Below are 23418 nucleotides of genomic sequence, written 5' to 3'. Positions count from 1 at the left end.
GCTATCGATAGCACTGTTATGTTGTCGTGCGATAGACAATGCGATATTTTAGGTTTTTTTTTTGATTACCTGGCCATTTTTAGTTCATTGTATTTGCTTGTGATGGCAGCGCGTATTAAACGCGAACCAGTTGGCAGTTCAGCGTATTTTTGTAGTCACTTTCCTCAGTCATTCATTCTTCATACGTTCGTTCGTCTTCGTCTCTCTCGTTTTTTGAAGTAGTAGTGATTTCTTTTTATAACAAAATCAAATATATACATAATATATATATATATATATATAAGCAAAAACGATTATATATCTACACACACATAATTTAATGCAACATATATAAATACGTAAATAATTAGTAACCAATTTTTAAGTGTGTGCAAGTGCAATCGAAATTCAATGGCAATTTCGTAAAAAGTTTCTTTTTTTACGTAAAAAAGAAGGCAGAAAAAACGGCGCGTGTGAAATTTTTCAACAACGACGTCGTAGCAGCAGCAGTCTCTTCTCTGCTGCGTCTCTTTAGCTGCAAAAGGAGAAGCTGAGCAACAACAACAACTACAACGAAAATTCCCCACACACAAAGTAGGCCAACAACAACAAGAAACAGCAAAGCAAGCAACAGCAGCAACAACAACAACAACTAGGCGTAGTGTTGTGTGTAGTGAAGTGTATTATAATAATAATGTTTCAATGTATCAGTGAAAAAAAAGAAGTCTCCACAAAAAAAAGTAGAAAACTTTTGTAATTGTGTCAGTCTATTTGTGTGTGTAAATGACTTAAATCAAATGTCTTTTAAACAACAAAAATTTGAATTTTGACATTCAAAAGCGCAACGTATGTGTGTGAGTGTCTGTGTCTGTATGCGTATATGTGTGTGTGTATTTATTGTTGTTGTGGCGCGAGACAAGTGAAATTTTCTTTGTTTCGTTTGCAAGACGCTGCTGCTTCTTCTTCGGCTGCGGGGGCGCTTAAAGTATAGAAATGAAGTTCCCTTGAAATGAAACGAAACGTTGTCGTTGCCCCCCCTGCTAGACGACAGCGACAGCGCAGTCGACGTCCCTACATAACGGCGAAGCAGAAGCAGCAGCGTTGCTACAGTGTGTGTTTACTGACTGTATGCGTGTGTATGTGTGTGAATGGCAATGAACGTTGCTTAAAACAACAACAGCAAAACAACATACTTTTTGGAATATTTGCGTCGTCGTTAATTATACTATACACACGCCTGCAGCTGATGATCATGATGATGATGATTATGTTGTTGTTGCTGGCTATTTGCCTGCTTTTTTCATATAAATACAAATATATATAAAATGCAAACTGAATTTCGTGCAAAACAAATATAAAATTGAATAAATGCAAAAGTGTGTTTAATATTAAACCCTCCTCTCTTCGTATATTCTTCTCAATAGCTGTGGTGTGTGTGCTATGTAAAGTGAAGCAAATGTGCAAGAAGAAGCAGCAGACGCCGCGCGGCGACGTCGACGTAGACGCTGCTGCAGCAGAGGCAGCAGGACAGGTTTATCAGGGCTAAAATTTCACATACAACAACAAAAATACTAAACAGCCTGCATTTTGCACAGTGCGTGTGCCAGTCCAGTGTCTCAGTCAATGTGTGGGTAACAACAACTATGTGCTCAGTGGTAACAACAACAAGAAATACAAACGCAGCAGCACGAGAAAGCAAAGTGAAATTTAATAAAACAACAGCAACAACCACACAACAACAACGAGAAAAGCACGCAATACCAATTCGAAACCGTTATTCAACAATTTCTTGAAATAAGTGAAAGAAGAAGGCAAATACTGGTTTCTCATACATACATACATACAAAGCATATACATATACTTATATGAATGTAGAAAGAAACAACAAAAACAACTAAAAAGTTGCTGCGCGAGAAATTTTGTACGTGTTTCATCAGCGTATATGTGTGCGTGTTTGTCGTCTATGTATTTGTGGTCTTAGCTCTGCAAACTGTGTGAGCTAAAAAAGAAAAAAGTAAAGTGAAAAGCAATGTTTAAAGGAATTACAACAACAGCAGCAGAAGTCGTTGGAGACCCCGGCAAATCTACAACGTGAAATAATAGTAAAAGTCTTGTGACAAATACAAAAAGAAAAAAGCTTCAAAAGAGCGCAACAAAAGGCAAATACACGTGTGTGTGGGTGTCAACGTCACACGCACACACGCGACAAAAGCAGCGCAGCAACAGCAGCGCCCCAAGCCTCAAGAGGGGCAGCAACAAAGGCAGCCACAGCGTCCGGCACAACAATTGAACATACAATTTTTTCAAGGGCTCTCTGGCCAAAGCGCACGCTGCTGCGTTTTTTTTTTTTATTTAAATTATTGCAGGTGAGTGTTGTTGTTCATTTTGATTTTTTTTTATTATTATGTTTTTTTTCCTTCACTCCATGTGCTTTTATTTGGTTTTAAATGAATTTTGAACACGTTTCACTTTAAATTATGCAAACATAAAAAATGTTTTGTGCAAATCTAATGAGGGCGCGCTTTAATTAAAGCTCTTTGCCTATTGTCGACTCCAAACGCGTGCGATAGAGACAGACACAGACAGTGGTAAAGAGATAGACAGAGAGAGTGCGAGCGAGAGAAACGAAATGGAATGAACGTAAGCTTGTGACTGTCAGTTTTACGTCTGTGTGATTGTGTGTGTATGTGCGTATGCTGTATATGGCCACAGGTGGCTTTATTTACCGTTATTTGAGCTTAATATTTTTTCGGTTGCTCTTTTTCGGCTTTAAATCAGACCAAACTACACAACACATGTTGCAGCAACTTTTCAAGAACTCCCCAAAACAAAAATAAAAATGTAACTGTGAAAGTTGTCATCGTAAAAGTTTTTAAAATTATGTTATTAAGCATGGCTTGCATATTTTTCTTTAAATATCATTCGAATGCTCCTAAATATATTTAACCCGTTGAGCACGTTAACATTTATAAATATGAATTTTATCTACTTACATAATTGGATGACAAACGTTAAAATTTCAAGATTACATAAACAGCATCGTGGGAACAACATCTTTTGAAAGCTTTGCATAACTTGAACGATTCTATTGAAGAATTTTGTAGCTTGTTTTTTATGTTAGATAAGGTGAAATATTGTTTATATTGTTACATGATTGATAGTTAACTTTAGTTTGAGGATTAATGGGTAAAACCCTGTATGTGGTTATGGTGATAGTTCTTTAAAAATAGTATGGTATAACTTATACTCAATTCATTCATGAGAGTTCATTTTAGAACATATAATGTGTATTTAAAATTTCAATATTCAGAATTAAAAACTTTTATTGGATAAAATTATTTTCATCGAGAGTTAATATTTTTGGTTATAAATTGCAAATAAGTTTATATAATTTAAATTAAATTAGATATTATATATTTTAAGCATTTTTTCTGGTTCGTTGGATTTAATATAACCTAAAATGCTAAAACTGATTCATCTTATATGATTCACGACCAATAAAAATGCGCAGCATTGGCAGACAACTTTGGGCTTTGTTTCTGGTTTTCTAGTGAAGTTTCACAGTTCCTTTTGTTTCTTTTTTGTTTTTTCTTTTTCATGTATAGCATATCAACATAAACGCCTTTACGCTTTGTTTTTTTCCAATTTCGTGTGTCGATTTTAATGGGTTTGAGCTCTTAAATCACCAAAATCGAGCAGATAAATATAGTAAATCAATTTGTTTAAGTGGTTTCCAATTGCCTTTGATTTACAGTTTTACTTTGGGCTGTTCTAAGTCCTAAAAAGAGTTCAATATGTACTATTAGTTATCAAATTATAATCAGTGGAGTTATTGAACTAGTTTCAATGAAGAAATTTGGTTTTGTTTTCTATATTTTAAAGTGAAGACTAATAGAATAAAGCAACGTAATGAATATCGGTTGGGATTTTATAGTTAAACAAGTTCTGCTCTACATGAAATATTTTAATATTGATCTATTTAAGATTTAGGACTATTGTTTATACATATATTCTTGAGAGATTCTCACCAATTTCATAAAGTTAATGAAAGTAACTCTTTTGTTGTGCTCTATCAACAGATTCAACGTTATTAATTGTTTATATCTTTGCCCCAGCAACAGCTGAACATTTCATGCCTAATTAAGCAAGCATTTCACCTCAATATCTATTCATTTGCTTTCCTTTATTATTATTTTTTATTTGCTTAAGTCGAAGTCACGTTTTTAGTTTCCAATTGCTTATCACATTTGTTTTTTTCTACTTTTATTCTCGATTCATAAATTACTCAATGCCAGAGAAAAAGAGAAGGATAGACACAAAGAGAGAAAGAGAGAGAACTGTAAATAGAGAGCAAATGCCACATTAGTTGTCGTTTTTTGTTTTTTAAATATTTTTAATCTAAAATTCGAAATCAACCAACACTTTAAAGAGCTGATAACAAAAAACAATAACACAAACTGCTGACAGTGTTTGCCCAAGCTCTTCTTGTGTGTGTGTGTGTGAGTATTTGTGTGCTAGTGTGTTGTGTGTGTGTGTGATTTGTTGTTTGTTTGCTGTCCACAAAAAGTGAGAAGTGAGAACTCGGAATGGAGAATATTGTTGTAGATTTTGTTGTACAGCTGTGCGCGATTCGTTGAGGTTGATAATTAGTGAGGTCTTTTTTTTTTGTGTTGTATTTTATTTAGTTATACTTATACAAATGTATCTTTAGCTCTGTAGCCTGTATCTATAAGTGTGTATCTGTATCTTAGTTGGTATCTGTAGCTATTGTGTGCGCTTAAACGGTTTCTCTAGTTGTATTTATCTGTTGTTGTTGCTATTCTTCGCTGCTGCTGCTGCCTTGTTAAAGCGCTCACAACGTTCCGGCAACCGGTTTATTTCGAAACAAAATAGAACCGAAGAACTGTTTGCCTATATCATGAGTTGGCAACAAACTTTAACGCTCATACCACACAGATACACACACACATACACATGTATATATGCAGGTTAAGTTCACTTATAGTGCAACTTGGGGTTGAAATACCTGTTGAGAGACCGCATTCAACTGCCATAATGAAGGGTTGTTGTATGCTGAACTCCCGGCATGGGGTCTCTGCTATGAGTTTTTCAGGCATCAGGCAGCAAGGCAGGCACGAATTTCATTTAATTTTATAGTATTAAAGCTTCGTTTTCAATCACTTATAAGCCGATTATTTCATCTTTTGTTTGAGCTCTTCATTTCTGGTTAAATGTTGCTTATTAAGCTTTCAAACTCAATTGCGGTGGTTTTTCAAATTTTTTGTTTGCTTTTAAGTAAACTTGAGTAACCTCTTAAAGGGATGTTATGGCAACAAAGACCCTTTTCATTAATTAAGAATATGTTTCTTAATGGAAATAATATGTCTCGACTGTTGATAGTTTATTAAGGAAACTTGAGTTTTGAGAACTTTATCACTTTACTTAAAATCAATTAAATTCGATACTTTGAAAATTATAAGGAAATATAGACAACTTTTCCTTAATTAAGCTAATGCTATTTAAAACAACTTTTAATATTTAAATTATAGAAAGTAGTTGTGGAACCAAGTATTAATTCATTTTCAATTCCTTTAAGTGGTGAAACCCTCATTCTAAAAACTTTATGGTATATATGGTAGATATCATCACTTGAAATCATTATTTATTAATAGAATGACCTTTTCATTATACAAAGCAAAGTTACAGGTTAACAACATTCCCCATTGGAAATGTCTTTCTCTTATATGTATATATATATTTTTTTTTTACTTAGTAATTCTGCTGCCTCATTTTAACTGTCGCTTACAGTTCATAAAAAAGGTTTCCACACAAATAACAACAGTAATCATTTGAAATTTATTTTTTTTTTTTTTTTGTGTGCTTTGCTACCAACACATGCACACATTTGTCTTGGCCCGTTTTAGCCTTTTTGCAACTTTTATTTACCAACGAACATTTATTTTTAGAGTATTACCCAGACACACGTGTGTTTATGTGTATGTATTTGTGTTTATTATACACCCTTCAATTTTCAACTGTGTTGCTAGCTGACTTGACAGAAAACAACTCGGGTTTTTCAATTTGACGCAAATATATGTATATTATTATATTCATAAACATTCTCAATGAATCATTCACGAATAACATAAAAGGAAAAACATTTCAAATTTGTCATCGAATCTGAGCTAAAAGTTAAGTATGATAAAAGTAACAGCGATGGAGCGGAATTCAAGTTCTGACAATTACAACTCAACGTTCCAATCGCAAATGGCAATGAACTTTTGGCTAAATTAATTAAAATTATAAACGATTTTTCTGCGAAACCATAAAACACATATAGAAGCTTGACCAGAAACTTTGTTAATCTTTTGGGTATCAGCAAAAAAATAAAACAATTCTTAGCTTATGAAATTATTACAAAATATGTGAAGCTTCAATTATGAAGCTTTCCCTCTTTCTTCTTTTCGCTTGCTTTCTTTGTGCTCCATTCACTTGCAATTCGATTTCTTGTGCTTCCACTTGACATGATATCGGGTTTCCAATCTAATACAAATGTTCTATTCCACAAAGCAATTTGTCTGGTTACGCCTACAAAATATTATAATTCTCGTCTCTGGTCATTATCCGTTCCACAAGAACAAATTCTCATCAGGTCATTTAGTTTTTCTTCATTTCAATAGAATGTGCAGCAACAATTTCATAATTTTCCATGATTAGCCGACGTCGTATGTATGTATAAAGCAGAACGGAAAAAATGAGCACGGTAATAATACAGAGCACAAAATACGGGAAATATGTACAAACATTAATGTGGAAAATTGGAGTAGTGAATGCTAAATGCAAATGGAATTTGTGTCACATGCGTTTTGTTGCTGTTATTAATGTTGGTCTTCAATTATTATACAAATACCATGTAAATATAATAGCATTCTGTTTTATTGAGCAAGTGTGAAATATCAGGCGAGACAAAGCGAAAAAATGTTTTGATTTCAAACAGTATTACTCAACATTTCATGGTTAATAATTTAATGGGTTCCGTTATAGAAATGGGCCAACGAACAGTGAAGCTAATTGAAATCAGTTTTAACAGGTAGTTTAAATATCTTAAAATTCTTTTTTTTTTGCGTTGATTAATGTCTTCCTTATTACAACATTAAAAGTTTATTACTTCTTTCATAATTGATACTTTTATTGCTTAATACTTGGCAATAGTTAATTTATTGTTTAGGCTTTCCTTATTGGATCAGGCATGTCTATAAAGTTAAACGCCTAGATATTTCATTTCTTTTTTATCGTTTATAATGGATAGTATTAGAGAACAGTTAAAATTCTATTCGACTATTAGTGTATTCTTTGTATATTTTTAGATGCTCTCTAAATTTAAACTTTCACTTCATATCACATCTTGTTCCCAATTTCTTACGCTATCTTTATATCTGCTCTTTGAACTTAAAACACGATTCTGTTATAATCAGATTTCATTTGATTTATAACAAAAGAAGAGCAAACCGTTCTCTTACTTTCTCTTCCATTGTTCAAAATGTTTCTTCCTCTTCTTCAATTACACTACCTTCACTTTATCTGGCCAATCCATCTAAACGTTATCTTTGTATAAGCTAGTCTTTAAGACGGATATCGCAGTTTGTGTTGTTATTTTTATTTATTGATTAGTTTCGCAATACAGTTTGGCCATCTTTTGTTGTCATATCTCGTGTGTTGCGCATTCCGCTTTGACTTTTGTTTCTTTCGCTTGTCATCCTTTTTCTACACAAATTCACAACTCATAATTTGAGCAATTAAATCATTTTATGACAAATTACTTCAAAGCAAAATGCCAGAAAAGTTTGCATGAGGCGGCAATGAAAAACCAACAGCAACAGCAACTACAATAAATGCTAATAAATTGAAATAAAATTAACAACAACACAAAACGACAAATTCGTTGATCTCTCGTCTCGTCTCGCTCTTCCTCTCAACTCTGTCTGACTGTTTTTCTCATTCTTGCATATTGAACGAAATCAAAACGTGTGTGCACGTTACGTCGCGTCGCTGCCGCCGTCGCAGTCGTGCGCAAGTGCTGAGCTTTTGGGTTGGAGAGGGGGGCGTCACAACAACACAGTCGTTGACATTGTTATCTTAAATTGCCTCGTTCTGCTTGCTGTTGTTGTTTTTGTTGCTGCTGCTGAAGCTATTTGATTTTGTCATCATCTTTACACGCTTAACACAAACAACAAAGTCGTATGAAGGAATGCCACAGACTTGATACTCTTTCCAATTTGATCGAGATAATGCTAAATTATGAACTTTTGTTTTGCATTGTTTCTATGTATGTTTTTATACATAGTTAAGATTTCGATATTTGATAAATTTATATGTTTAATATTTTTATCTGAATACGAAATTTATATTTAGCAGAAGTTAAATAAGCTTGTTATACAATACCTTCCATCGATCTGACAAAATTACGCAACTTTTAAACATGAAAGGGTATGCAAAGCACTGAAGTGCTAAGAAGTTAATAAGACAAACAAAAAAGTGCGAGAAGGAGAGATAAAGAGCAAAGAACATTACCAGTCCACATCTGTACAAAGTATGCTTGCAGCTCTTGCCCTCTCTCACTGTCTCTCTCGCTTGTTCGTTCGTCAACTTTGTGTATTACAACATTTTGCGCGCCTCAACGACGGCGACATAAATTCTACAGCTACTACTGCGACATCAACGGACGGCAGAGGCTCTGTCGACGTCGACCGCGACTGCGCTAACGTTTCGTTTTGTTCCGTTCATGTGCCGTTGGCCCCCAAAGGCGAATAAGCAAAAAAAAAAAAAAAACAGAACACAAAACATAAAAAGAAAAACAAATGTAGCTTCGGCTGGCGATCGTTAGTCTCCTCCTTCTCGTCGTCATTGACTTGGTTTCGGCTCGGATCGTTTCGCCCCGATTTCGTTGTCGTTTTCGTCGTCGTGTTCGGCATTACAAAAATTCGCTGTTTGCCTTTGTTGTTGTTGTTGTTGTTGTTGTGGTTTGCTCTTATTCATGTTGTTGTGGGCTTTTAAGAAACTTTTTTATCAAACAATTTGCACGCATTTTCTTTTGGAGGTCTATTTATAAATGAAATATGTTTACACATGTGTATGCCAATACACGAATGCTACGAATACATTATGTATGTAAATTGTAAATTTCCATTGAGATGGCATAAATATCGCTTAGTCATTGAGAACTACGTAACTACTTAACTGTCATCGCCCAAAGCACAATCAATAAATATCTTAGTTACAATACAAATGCTCATTCGTCTTAATAATCAATCAATTTCTTAAATGAAGTTATCTCTCTCAAGTGGCACTAATCACTAATTAGATAGTGACTATCCTTGGGAGCTTCTTTTTCTTATCTATTGTAAGCAAATGTGGTTATCAATTGTTGTCATACATAAGTAGTCTTTAACTCACATACTTGAGCAATGTTCTAGTTTGAATTCCAAAGTACGTACTGCATTTGGTTCTCATGATAATCTGATAAGGTTGTTGCCAACTTATTGTTAGCTTTCACTTTTTCAACATTCGTTATAAGAAAATTTTCAAATTTCACGAATCTATTGCAGTAATTTCTTCCTTTATAAAAACAGTCGCATGTTTATTTTAAATTCATTTCAGTTGATTCCAGCATTTGTGAGTTCACTTTTGAACAAAGAAAATACACTTTTTTTGTTAGCCTCTTTCTTTTTCTTTCAACCATCGATTTATTAAATGAATTATAGTCTTCAGCTGTTTCCTGGTTGTGAATAACAAGTTCAACAACATTAGCATGAAAAAAATATTCTTAAATTCATATTGTTCTCGAGCATTTGCGTTAAAATTGGCGGAGATAATAGATCATAAAGTTGATTAATTTATATTTCAAATTTTTGCTGGGATTTGTGGAGTCTAATTTGTTGATAGTTGATGTCAGTAAAGTTTTGGGTTTATTGTGTGCCTATGAAGTACATAAATATTTTAAATGATTCAAAGAATTTCTCTTCCATTAATTATATTCCAAGAAAGCAACAATGCTGAACCCTTATTGTTATTTTAAATTATTCAATAGAAAGTCATGAGTCATTGTATGTTCCATTAAGGTTGTTATTTGCAAGAGTTAATAATTTAACCTCAAGGTTATTCATATAATAGTTATTTATATACACATTTATAAAAAGGTTTTTTATTATAATAGTTTTAATCCATTTTTCAACAATTTAAACTTTGTTTATGTCAAGAATAATAGTTTCGTTAAGAAATTCAATTCTCATATTCCAAGTTTTCTCATATAGTCAAGGGCGACATGAAAAAGATTAAACATATCGCTTAGTTGCTTTGCTCTTATCACAATCATATTTCTTAAGTCAGATTTCAACTCAGTTATGATATGTTATCTCAGTTTATAGAGCGAAGATCTGAAAAGTTGGATTCATATTAGACAAAGTGAAGTGTCATGCATAGAATTAATCGATAAAGAGTCTGTAAAAAGCGTTTCGTCATCATTATCGCTTATCGTGGGAATTGCTTTTTTATTTACGTTTTGTCAAGGTCATTGCAGTTTCATTAAATGCGAAATTTCACTTTTATACGCGTAATTGAATTTGAATTTGATTTTATGCATTTACAATTCGTTTTCGCAACTGCATTAAACATGTGCATTCATTCCAAATGGCCTTCGCCTTTTTTCCAGTTGGAATGCCAGCTGGAGTTTATAAAAGCGACAGACAGAGAGAGAGATAGAGAGAGAAAAAAGAAAACAAAACAAGAAATGGCAGAAACAACAAACAAACAAACTGGCAAATTAATAGTTGGCAGTGATTGGCGCTTGTTAAAAATTTTATATATTTTTATTATAGCATTTATTTAGCATTTTAATTTCGCAGTTATTGTTGTTGTGTTGCTGCCGCTTTTGTTTTATAATTTCACATTTCGCAAAAGTTCGTTGTGCTCTTACGTCGTTGCTTTGTATTGTGTGTGTTGTGCGGCTTCGTTTCGTATCGTTTCGTTCCGTTTCATTTCATTTCGTTTCGTTTGCATTTCGCGACTCGTCGCGCCGCCTCTTTCACACATTCCCCTCGCATGGGGCATGTCTAAGTATACGAGAATATGTGTGTGTGTAGTGTATGTTTGTGCATACTTTTATATCATTTGCAATAACAAATAAAAATGCGTCACAATTTATTTGCACTTTTTCACTAGCAGCACACACTCACTCACACACACACGTGTGCACATAAATACATTTAGCCTTGACCTCTACAATCTACGGCCCAGCACAGCCATCGCCGTCGTCTGCTTCTTCTTCATCTCCGACTGCGCTGCGCTTTGAATTTTGTTTTTGGGGCCAACGAATTTTGTGCTTCTTCTTCATCACCTTCATTTACTTATTTCTCTTTGATTATAAATTAAATATTTGCTTTTTGCTCGCACTAAAACTCAATTGAAATGTCTGCGAACATCAAAATGGCTAGCACGGTCATTAATAAACGTATTTAACAAGTTTTATATCTTTTAACTGAATGAATAGAGGAAGACATGGTCGGTCAAATAAGGAATTATTGTTTAGCCAGCTAACGGCATTACGCAAATAAAATGCTACAAATTTGCATAGATTTATTTTTAGATAAACTCCAACAATAATATTGACAAAAACCTGTTGTTTGTATTTAAATGACGAAATCAATAATGCATTTAATGCGAGTTTCGAAATTTGAATATTTCAGAATGTGCTAAGAAAGTTTTATCGTTTGGTTTTCAGGTAAATAAAGGAATTGTTTTTCCAAAGAATACAATTGATTAATATTCATATACATATTAAATGCAATGGAGCAGAATCAATCAATGGATTCATGTTATAGAAAAGAGTATAAATACACAATAAATATTAATAATACATAAAAAGAAGATAAGAGATAACAAAATTCATATGACATAACAGTTGAAGTGCTTCCATAAATAAACATATTAACTACATAAATAAAATAAATATTAGCTAAATGATTATCTTTATTTCCCATCTGCTCAAACCAATATAAAGTACGGCATATAAATAAATAGTTAATTGTTTTTAAATATAAAATAAACCATTATAAAGATTCTTATAAAACAAGTACGATAAAGGAAAATAGATTTTCTTTAGTTGATCTTTGGGTTTTAAGAGTCAAAGAATTTGTAAATAAATTGTACAGAAATGCATGAATATATACTACAGACAGTTAATAAATGTTTTAAGTACTCTTTATATACATGTTTTCTATACATGTGTTTATTGAAGAAATTCTCAGAATCTCTTAGAATGCGTTGGCGAATTCCTCTATGAAATAATAAACATGATTCGATTGTCAAAATTGTATCTTTCAAAATTCCCCTGAAGATTTCAAAATAGTTTTTCTAGTTTTCTAAGAAAACTTACTACAATTGAAATAAGTTAGATGCACGAAGCTAAGCACCCGATTTTATAAAATTCTATTTAATAATAAATCAAATAATTATAAATACTTTTTTGCTAAAGAGTAATTACATCCATTATTCTCCTTAATAACAATAAACAAGCAATGGAAGTGCGTTTAATTTAATAAGCATTGAAAAACCTTCAAAATATTTTTATGCTTTGTGGCTTTTTATTTATTAATATTGATAGATTGCAACAATAAATGAGAACGTCAAGCTTTCAACTGGCAGATATAAACAAATGGCAATTAACCATGTCGAACACGCCCACACAAAACCAACCAACAACAACAACAAATGAAAATGTTAAAAATAGTTGGCATAAATTATATGACAAATAACATCAGCAAAAGCAACAACAACATAAGCAAAAGGGGCAAAATTTCATATGTATAACAAATCATCAAAAAGTTTATAAACAAAATGGCAATGTGAAAAAAAAATTTCAACAGAAATATTTTCTACTTTTTGTTTTTCGTGTTTCTCTATTTATTTTTGTTTATATTGCGAAATGATTGCGAGGTCGTGAGGGTGTGTGTGTGTGTGTGTGTGTTTAGAGTGTGATTATCTATGTACGAATGTTTGTATCTGTGTGTGCTATGAAAATATTTGTATCTGTGTGTTTGTATATGCTATTCAAGTTTTGTTTACATTTTTGATAGTTTTATCAGCAACACGTGAGTTGCTCATTGTATAGGGAACTGCTCCCATTTTTTTTTTGTATATTTATTTATTTTTGTATTGTTCTTCCACCTGAAACTCGAAATGCCCTAGAACTAAAATGGATCGTATTTGTGCTTATCTCTTAGCCTTCTGCACACACATTTGTAATCCCAAACCCAAGTCAACTCAAGGCACTTGCGACAGCTTATCCCTTATCAAAGAACATGAAACATTTTTACATTTTGAAAAAAAAAACTATATTCGAAATTTTCTGCTGGTTTAAATAGAAAACGATTTTAATCATAATTATGCAAATGTTTTAACTTTTTATAGGGGTTCCTCGTGTATATGTACATAAGTACTTATATATATGTGTGTAGATGGGTACATCTTTCGTCGGGTTATATAAATTACTTAAAATACATCATGAGTCATGTCTTTTTTTTCGGGGTAATGTTCTACAAAAAGCCATTGAACTGAACGAGAGCAATTTAGAGACTTTTTCCATCACGTTTCTTTGTTAAATTCATTTCATCAAATTGGGTTTTATTTAATTCGCGATAAGATATAAAGTTATCGAACAATATACTCTAGAGCTTAACGGTTTTATTCGCTATTAGGAATTAGCTATTCAAGTCTGGAATCAATTAAATGCGATTATATAATGTGCTAATATTGGCTAATTATAGTCTTACTTTAGCTTGCAGTCGGAAAACTTGTTTTATGCTTAATAAATGTGTGATTATAGCACAAATATGCCTGCAGCTATTTGGTATTTTAGATGTGCATTTGGATTTATTGAGGTTAGCTTTAATTTTAAGGTTAAAACCGTTTTGATTGTTAAGCGTTCTTATGAGGGAAATAAATACTAAAGCTGTTGATTAAAAGTGTAAATGTGTAGTATACGAAATTTGTAGAATTATAGATTACGTATATAATTATTACCATTTTATGTTTCAATATGTTCATTTATTTTAATGTTATATCAGTAAGTTTTGAGGTTAAAGTTAGTTTTCAAAGCTTAATGAAGTGGTAATTTATATGTTTAGAGCTTAAGATGGGTTTTGTCTTTAGATGAAAGATTTCTAAATTTATCTATTTGGGAATCTAAAAACCTCAAATTTATTTAATAATTAACATCCAATTCTAGTTATAGTTTTCTTATCGCAAAGTTATTTTAATGATTCACAATTTATTTGTGAATCTAATAATTTTATTATTTTCTGCCTTTCTCAACAAAGTCTAGACTTTAGTTTACTTTCCTTTTTATTTTTTTTTTAATAGTTTGCTTATCACTTAGTTCATTTACAATTATATTTATCACCCACCGTTATCTCGGGTTTATTTGAAAGGGTAACCACATATATGAGTTAAGTAAAGATTAAAGATTACTGTGACTATTTGTATTGTTTAACTCAGCAATGTGCTTTGTACATATTTTTTGGACTATTTATTTAAATTTACTTATAAACAGTCCAACAATCCTTTGTTAATCCTTCATTTTTTTCATATTTTTACTCAATATCGCTATAGTTAACTCTCCCTCTTCATTCCTTACTAAGATTATTCTATTTTCTATCCCAATTTTTTGCAGGCAACATGGAACCAAACAGACATCACGAATATCAGACGCATCATCATCCACAATCCCACCACCAGCTGCAGCCACCGCATCTGCAACAGCATCCCCATGGACACGGCCATGGCCATGGACATAACCATGGGCATCCGCATCCACAGCATGCCGTACATCATCACCTGCAACATCACCACCAGCAACCACCACCGCCAGCCACAGCAACCACAACGGTTGCACCACCGCCACAACAGGCAACAACGAGTGGACCATCACCACATCAACACCACCTGCCCATGTCTATGCCACTGCACCACCAGCAACAACAGTCGCAGCAGCAGCCCCAACATCTGCAGCATCACCCACACCACCATCAGCAACAGCAAGCGCCACCACCGCCACAGCAATCGAGTTACCAACAGTCGCATGCGGCGTATGTGCGCGGTGGTGCAGCGGCAGCATCTGTAATGCCACCGACAGGTGCTGCAGCGAGTGGTGCAAGTGGTGCAGCTGGTGGCGATCCGCATATGCAGTACTACACCTCCAACAGGGAACTGATTGTGGCCAAAAAGTCGAATGAACCACAGCTGCCACATGCCAGCTGGCAGCAGTACAAGGCGCCACCAACGGGGGCAACATCCACAACTTCTACGACGTCCACCTTAGTGCAGCGACAACCACCACAACAACCACCGCCACAGCCGCAGCACTACAACAGCAACAGCTATTGGCAGACGCCGCCAGAGGAGCAGCACATGGCACGCTATGGTTACAGCAAGGTGGCGCCACCTAGAACGACGGCGATAAGCTCTAGCAGCAGCGTGGGAGGAACAGAGAGTCTAGGAAGTATCAGAGGAAGTCTAGGAGAACCTGGACGAGCAGCTGGAGGTCTAGGAGAAACTGGGGGAATGCGAGGAGCTGCTGGTCTAGGAGGAAGAGTCGCAGGTGGAACAGGAGCACCTTCGGGACTAGCGCGACCTGGTGGTCTGGGAACAACTGCGTTAGCTAATCATCGGTACTACGAGGATAATCTAAAGTATGCTCCCAGTGGCAAGTTGCACTCGAGCGCCACAGCAACACGCTATGAGCTGCTTGATCATGTGGTGAATCCCAGCAATGCGTTGCTGGGCACCGCAAGCGAGCAACAGCCAAGTCCCAACTATGCACGCAAATGTCCGCAGCACTACGAACCGCCGACCGAGCAGCGTGGCGCCGCAGCCACATTGGGATCAGCGCCAGGCTTGCCAGGACAAGCAGCTCCTCCACAAGGCGCAGCACCGGGGGCTGCCCAACAGCATCAGAGTCTGTACATGCCGATGCCGCAGTTTAGCACGGAGAACTTTCAGAGTACCGTGCACAGTGCCATCGAAAAGTATGTGCGTGAATCCGCGCCAGCTCCCAGCCTAGACTATAGACGCAGTACAGCGAGTGGCGGCTACGGGAGCAGACCAACGAGCGGCAACAGTCAATCGGTTAGTCAGTCCGGCAGCTACTACAGCAGCAGTAAACCTCTTGCAAGCTATGGCAAACTGGAGCCCGAATCGAGTTCCGGACTGACGCGTGCCTCGCTCTATCACAATCCCTACAATCCGCCCGCAGTTGTAGAGCCCGATCAGTTGCCCACAGCGGCGGCTAGCTCACGAGATGCTTCCCCCGCAGCGCCACACGGTTATCCCACCAAGTATGGCAAGCTCTTGCAGCAGCATAGCAGCCAACCCCGGTCCAGTTCCAACTCGAATGCTAGCGCCAGTTCGAGTTCCAGCGCCAATCCTGCTTCCTATGTGCAATACTATCATCATGGCACGCCCTCGCCTGCGGCAGCGCAAGTGGCGTCGCCCACGCCTCCACAGCAGCTCTACAATCACACTCCTCCTCCATCAGGAGGAGTAGGGCCTGGACTAGGTAGTGCAAGCGGAGGAGGCGGACTAAGCAGTGCAGGAGGAGGTCCAGGGCTTGCCAGTAGTGTAGGCAATGCACCGGGTGGGTTAGTCAGTCACTCCACGCTGCAGGTTTATCCTCATGGTCCGGACATTTGCTGTCAGCCTAAGATGACGCCCCTGCCTCCCAAGAAGAGCAACGCACCCAGCGTCAAGCCCAACTACAAAGCGCTTATCGATGACATGCTCAAACAGAACATCAGCGAAAAGGAGCGTAATCTCAAGATAATCGAAAAGACGCTCGGATCACGACAAGTTCCCGCTGCAGCTCCCGCTCCTGTGCTTGTGCCACCTCCCACAGTTCCTCAACCCATACTGGCTCCCGTGATACAGCAAGCACCGCTCGCGCACTCTCCACTCGATTTGTCCATGCGCACCGTGAAACAGACTGCCGACTCTACGGAGTACAAGTACAAACCCAAGGCGGCGGCTAGTCCAGGAACGGGTTTGGGACTTCCCCGCTTTGACATTACGCCCAACTTTGCCAGGAGCAGCGGTGGAAGTAGTAGTGGCGGCAGCGGGACAAGTTCAGCTGCTGCTACAGCTGTGATACGCCAAGCGCCCGCTGCAAATGCTTCAATTCTAACCTCCGCCTCGGCAGCCTCCACGGAGTCTCCGCTGCTCATCAAGGCAGCGCAGCAACTGCGTCCAAGTGTATTGGAGACAAATCCCTTTGCCAAGCGACCGCAGCTCCCGCCCGAGACAAGTATCAGAGCGCTGCCCAAACCGCCCACGGCAACAGCGACGACCACAGCCAGCGTGAGCAGCAGCAGCCCCAATCCAACTCCAATCCCCTCGAGCAGCAGCATCGCAGTCCCCTCGAGTAGCAACTTGCACAACAGTAGCAATCCCAACTATCTCGGACGCAAGCGTCATCTTCAAGAATACAACCAGCAGGCAGCCGCAGCGCTGGCGAAGCAGTCCCGACTGGATGCAATTCCTGCACCGCCTATGGCCGCTAGTGTGCCTGTGATAGCCATCAATGAACAGGCGCTGGCGAAGCAACGACTCGAGAACAGCGGCAGCAGCATCATTGTGTGTCCGCAACCCAAGCAAGAAACGCAACCGTTGGTGCCCAAGATGGAGCCTAGAATACGCACGAAAGCGGAGCTCAAGGGATTCACGTTTACCCCGCCTGTGCTAGCAGCTGCAAGCTCCACGACCAGTTCGATAGGAGAAGTCAACGTTGCCAGCACTTCCAACTCAACTGCCACGCCCACTACGACTCCCTCGCCCGCCCAGCTGACCAATCACATACAGATCAAGCTGGAGCCGGCGCCCACGCCGGAACAGATCTTCACACAGCTCCCGGAGGAGTCTCCGTCTTCCTCGGGCTTCAACAGCCACAGTCTGCTTGGCGATTGGGGCAGCACCTGCAACAATTTGGTTGAGCAACTGCTCAACAAGGTACTTCCAACCAAACCGATGACTCCCACAACCACGCCCATCAAGTTAGAATTAAGCGAAGATGATTTACCCGTGGCGCGAATACTGAAACGTCAGCCGACGTTGCCCGACGTGGAGTCTGCAGCGACAACGACGACGCAACTGACCAGCAATACAACAACGAATGGCACCCAGAAGAAGCTAAGCAAGACGGAGCGGGAGAAAAAGCGATTGGTGCAAGAGCAAAGAATTGCGGCGAGGTTAGCACCAACAGCGGGGCAAAGCAGTAGCTCCGAGAGCGATACTACGGAACTGCATAAGCGCAAGACAGAGCGTCAGAAGAAGCCGCTGATGATGCGGAAGAGCAAAAACCGCAGGGCCGAGGAGAAAGAGAAGGAGCAAGTGAAGGGGAAACAGGAACAAAGTCAGGGAAAGCGTCAAGAGGAAAGCAGCGATGAGGAGCAAGAGCAGGCGGAGAATGACGACAACAGCTCGAGTGAAGCAAAGAAGGGTAAAAGAACGCTAAAGAATAAATTGCAATACGCAGGAGGCAAAAACAAGACCAAGGGACAGCAGAAGCAGCGCGATAAAGAGAAGGAAAGGGAAAAGGAGAAGACCAACGATAAGAAAGAACAGCAGGAAGATGAAGATCAGGATGAGAGCAGCACTAGCAGCAGCAACGAAGAGGAGCAACAAAAAGAACAAGCAGCAGAAGAAGACGATGATGATGAAGAGGAGGAAGAAGATGAGGAGCAGGAAAAAGAGGACGATGAAGATGAGGAAAATGAGGAGTCGGATGAGGATGAAGATGAGAACGAGGACGAGGCAGATAAGCAGCCTTCGGTGAAACGCACTAAACCCAAAGCCAACACTAAACCTCATCGCATTGCCCTCAACACGATGACACGCTCGAAGCGCAAGCAAGAGCTGGAACAACAGTTGGCCAACTCCAAGGTGCTGCGCAACGACAAAATCATACGCAACTCCACTACAAAGATCAAACGTAAGTACGTCAGGAAGTTGGTGCCCGATGCCAAGAAGGAAATGATGGTCACGCGTTTGAGGAACAAGCGAGTAGTCGTCAGCGCCGACCAGCTGAATGGTCGCAAACTCAAAGCGAAGGCCAAGGCCAAGACCACAACGCCTCAACAGCAACTCTTCCTCGAAGAATATCGCTACAAGTTGGCTTTGAAAATCCCACAACGCCTCATCTCCATCAATAAGCTGAACAAGTTGCCGCAGGTGGCGGCCTCGTTGCCGGATCTAGAGCGTGGCCGGGATCTGCGACAGGAGCTGGCGTGCTTTAAACCAGCGCGAGGACGCAAACCGCGTGCCAAGGCCACCGCAGCTATGCTGAAGGAGCAACCAGCTCAGCCCCAACGTCTTACCACTCCACAGTCCATTATTGATGTGCTGCATCTGCGTGTCACCTCCAATGGCGCCGTCAAGTCCGGACAACCGGTGAATTGTGCTGCTAGTCTGCACACTTACAGCGAAACTTCGCAAACGTCCGCATCCAATTCGCTGTACGAACAACCGCAGGAAACTTCCACTGCTGCTACTCCCGACACGGGCAAACGGCACTTTAGTATCTTTGATACAAAGGTGTTGCAAAGCAAAACGCGCACCGAGTCCAAGCTGCAGCAACATCGCGAAATCATACGCGAGATCTTTGTGGGCACCGAGCGGCCAGCGTCGGCGCCGCCAGAATGCGCCCAGGAGCAGGATCAATCCCCCACCTTAAGCTACACGCAGTACGAGGAGTTTCTGGAGCAAATGAATCGCATTGGCGCCGCCAACAATAATAAGCTGGCGCGGCACAGAACTAACATTGAGGTAGCCACAGCCACGCCAACGACGCCCGCATCCGGCAGCTCGACGCAGTGTCCACACAAACGAAAGTATCTGCGGCGCAAGGGAAGCTCCGGTTTCGACTATATACGCAAAAAGAAGCGACCCACGCCGCATCCACCAGCCAACAGCTCCAATACTAATCAATCGAACAACCTGCAAAACGCCAACCAGGAACAGGAAGCAGCCAGCTCCTTAGCCGATGCGGATGAGCGACTAGATGACACGGACAGCACTATAGCAGGCAGCACCTCGCATCTGCCGCTTAAGGTAAAGACCGAAGTCGACATCTATCGAGAGATCCAGAAGTGGGTGCTCAACAAGGGAGTCGGTCAGAGCACGATGCATAAGGCTGCTCGTCAGGGATTGATTGATGTTGTCGTCTATTGTCTGGATCGCATGGGCATGAATCCGGATCAGAAGGATAACGCGGGATATACGCCGTTGCACGAGGCTTGTACTCAAGGCTGGCTCGAGATTGCACGCCTCCTGCTGCAGTTTGGCGCCAATCACTCAGAAGCCGCCCAGTCGGGCATCCGACCGCTGCACGGAGCCATCGAGAACGATCACGAGGAGGTGGTGCGGCTGTTGCTCTCCTACGGCGCGGATCCGTTGCTGGCAACGTATTCAGGTGAGATTACCTTTACATTTAATTAGTATTTATATTGTAAACTACCCCTGGGATGGATTGTGAATTACCTACTTACTTTTTTTTATAATCCTCCCATATCTGAATTGTACCTCTATTGTACAACTTATTTTATTATTTATTTTCCTTTTCTTAGTCTAAACTCTTCCTTCTTTCTCCTCTTCAAACATCATAAATAGTCTTTTAAATCTACTTTTCCTTTAACTCTACTTTTTTGTAATTGATTATGGCTTTCTAAAAGTCTCTTTAATTTATACGTTCCTTTCTTCCTTGACCTTCAATCAATTCCTATTCCTATTAAATTCTACAATCACTGTATTATTCCTATTATTAATCTCCCATTCTTTGCTCTTCAGGTCAAACGCCACTCATGTTAGCTTCAAGCAAATTGATGTGCAGCATATTGCGCTCTCACCTCAGCGATGCACAAAGTGCGTCCGCTGACATCAAACCGATGAGATTTCAGGGACCCTGGGAGATATTTGGTAAGCACTCACATCTTAATACTAATTATAGATCAATATTTAATTTGAATTCATTTATTTTGCAGATGAAAAGGAAAATGGTTTTGATATATTCGATAATGTACCGAATACAGCATGTGATATGAGCAGAGCTCTACGTAGAGAAAGGAGGAGAAGGCGAAGAAATCGCAGCCAGGGCAACAGCAACAAAAACAGTAACAGCAATGGAGGATTGTTGTTACAGACAAAGGACGAAGTGGATAAGGAGAAGGAGAGCAAAGAGATGATTAAACAAAATGGGGAGACAAGTGCAAAGACTTTAACGACGGCAATGGCGATGACGATGGTCAAACTGGAACCAGGCACTGAGGATAGCAATAACAACAAGAATAACGGCAACAACGAACACAATAACGATAACAGTGTTGAGCGAAATGTAACTAGTGTTGTGAATGTCAAGAATGAGGTTAAACTGGAACCCCAAGACGATGACGAGATGAATGCAAATAATATCAATAATGACAATGATAATACTCTGCATTATCTGCATGCCAATCATAATGATCACGCTAATGATCTGGATCACGATCACGACGATGATGAGGATGATGATGCCGATGCAGATGTGGATAACGAACGAGAGACGTTGACGGACGAATTGAATGGTGATATTTTTGAATTTGAAGAGGCCGATGTGCCCTTGCCACCACTGTACTTGCTCAAAGATGAGGGCAGTGATAAATGGGTACTCTTAAATGATTTGTGCAATTTACTTAAAGTCAAATCGAAGGATACGCTGCTGAATAAGGTTAGTCTCTAAATACAGTTGTCAATCAGAACGATACTAAATAAGTATTTTAAGTTGAAATGATGATTGATAATATATCATAAAGATGTTGTTTTATTAATATATATTTTTAAACTTGCAGATCTGTCCAAATAGCACCACAATGGCCAGCACACAGAAGCAATTGCTGAGAGAGTTTAAGATCGATGACTTTCTGGAGCAGGCGACCTGCCTGCAATTACTGTGCGCCGGCGAGAAGCTGAACATGTTCAGCTCCTCGAAGGTTGTGCTCATCAGATACAACGAGAGCGTCCGCAATTTGTTAGGAGTTAAAACCATTTTAATGAAATTTTAAAACGAAACGTCAAGAATATTTAGTATATATTATATAGCAAGTAACCTAGAGATATAGATTAGTATGAAAAAAATATATATTTTAGCTAGTAATTTTAGTGGTCAGTTTGACGTCTTTGTCTTTGGAAGGCAAAGTCTTTTATATTAACAAACAGAAACAAAACAAAACAAAAAAGAAAACAATTAGAGCTAAGCGCAAAGTGATACAAAGGTGCTATACACACACACATACATGTAAACACTCAAAAACAAAACAAATAAATTTAATTATGTAATGGGAAAAGAGCAACGCGAATTCGGTTAAGATCTAGTTTTGATAGCCAGAGATAGCACCCACAGCTAATTGAGATATAGCTAGATATGTAGGCCTAATTGTGTAACTGTAATCTATGGTTTTAGCAAAGAAATGAAATAATAGTAATAATAATTCAAATATGTAATAATGATATTGTACTATCTCGAGTATAAGTGAAGCAACAAAGGCGTATTTATGTATTATGTATTTTTAAATGAAATTATTACACATAAACGAAACAAATTATGAAATATATATATACAATATATATGAAGCTTAGTAATTAAAATGTTTATTATAATTAATATAAATCAATTTTGCATATATATACATAGATTTGTAATTTTCGATGTAATATTATAAATATGCCTAGGCTCTAAGGTTTTGTGCAACTAAAAAAAAGATAATTGAAATTACTTTTTGGCAATTTATATATATATACAGTATATATGTATACATTAATATAAAGAATAAGCGTAACGTATTGTACATGAGAAACAGCAACAACGTTCAATGATTGTATGTAATTTATAAACAAACAGAAAAAAAACAACCGTAACGTAATTTGTAACAAATAAAATAAACGGAAATGCAAACTATTTTCTTAACAACAATAAACGTGAACAACAGAATCAAATTTAATTAATGTTTTGAGTGTCAGTTCGTTCAATTCACTTTCGACCTGCGGCAATAATTTATGCAGTCAGCATTCAAATTTTCAACGGTCCAAAAGCTCACTGAGCTGTCGTCGCCTAGTTCCATTAGTTGCCGCCAGCTGTCGCTGTGGTGCCGCTTGGAAAGCTGCGACACAGTCGCTTCGATGTGTGCGTGCTTTTAGCTAAAAGCTTTTGAACGCGCTGCTTGCCATATGATTGCCGTCCTTGTTCTTCAAATGCGCGTTTAAAGGCCAAGAATATTTTTGACGCTGTCGCGCTGCTGCTGCTGCCGCCTGCCTTTTTACACGTCCTTGGCCCCGCGCCACACTCGATCTGTCTATCTCGCTGTCTGT

General features: G+C 38.5%; 1 protein-coding gene across 1 annotated transcript; it reads left to right on the top strand.

Annotated features, from left to right (window-relative positions):
- The first annotated feature begins 276 nt into the window (after nucleotides 1-276).
- LOC117568485 (uncharacterized) lies at nucleotides 277-23037 on the top strand. Its single transcript, XM_034249171.2, has 6 exons — nucleotides 277-573; nucleotides 1404-2345; nucleotides 14705-20491; nucleotides 20866-20994; nucleotides 21060-21781; nucleotides 21903-23037. Exons 3-6 carry the CDS (start codon nucleotides 14710-14712, stop codon nucleotides 22113-22115), a joined length of 6846 nt encoding a protein of 2281 aa, XP_034105062.1. The 5' UTR covers nucleotides 277-573; nucleotides 1404-2345; nucleotides 14705-14709; the 3' UTR covers nucleotides 22116-23037.
- The last annotated feature ends 381 nt before the right edge of the window (nucleotides 23038-23418 follow it).

Source organism: Drosophila albomicans, chromosome 3 (genome assembly GCF_009650485.2).
Source record: "Drosophila albomicans strain 15112-1751.03 chromosome 3, ASM965048v2, whole genome shotgun sequence".
NCBI classification, from domain to species: Eukaryota; Metazoa; Arthropoda; class Insecta; order Diptera; family Drosophilidae; genus Drosophila; species Drosophila albomicans.
The sequence above is the reverse complement of the archived record's forward strand: the minus strand, read 5'-3'. Positions and strand labels throughout refer to the sequence as shown.

Bases quoted from the DNA above. Each gene is read 5' to 3' on its own strand.
- LOC117568485 (XM_034249171.2), top strand. From the start codon at position 14,710: ATGGAACCAAACAGACATCACGAATATCAGACGCATCATCATCCACAA. The intron at 20,492-20,865 runs GTGAGATTACCT...TTTGCTCTTCAG, and splicing joins GTTGCTGGCAACGTATTCAG to GTCAAACGCCACTCATGTTA. The intron at 20,995-21,059 runs GTAAGCACTCAC...TTTATTTTGCAG, and splicing joins GGGACCCTGGGAGATATTTG to ATGAAAAGGAAAATGGTTTT.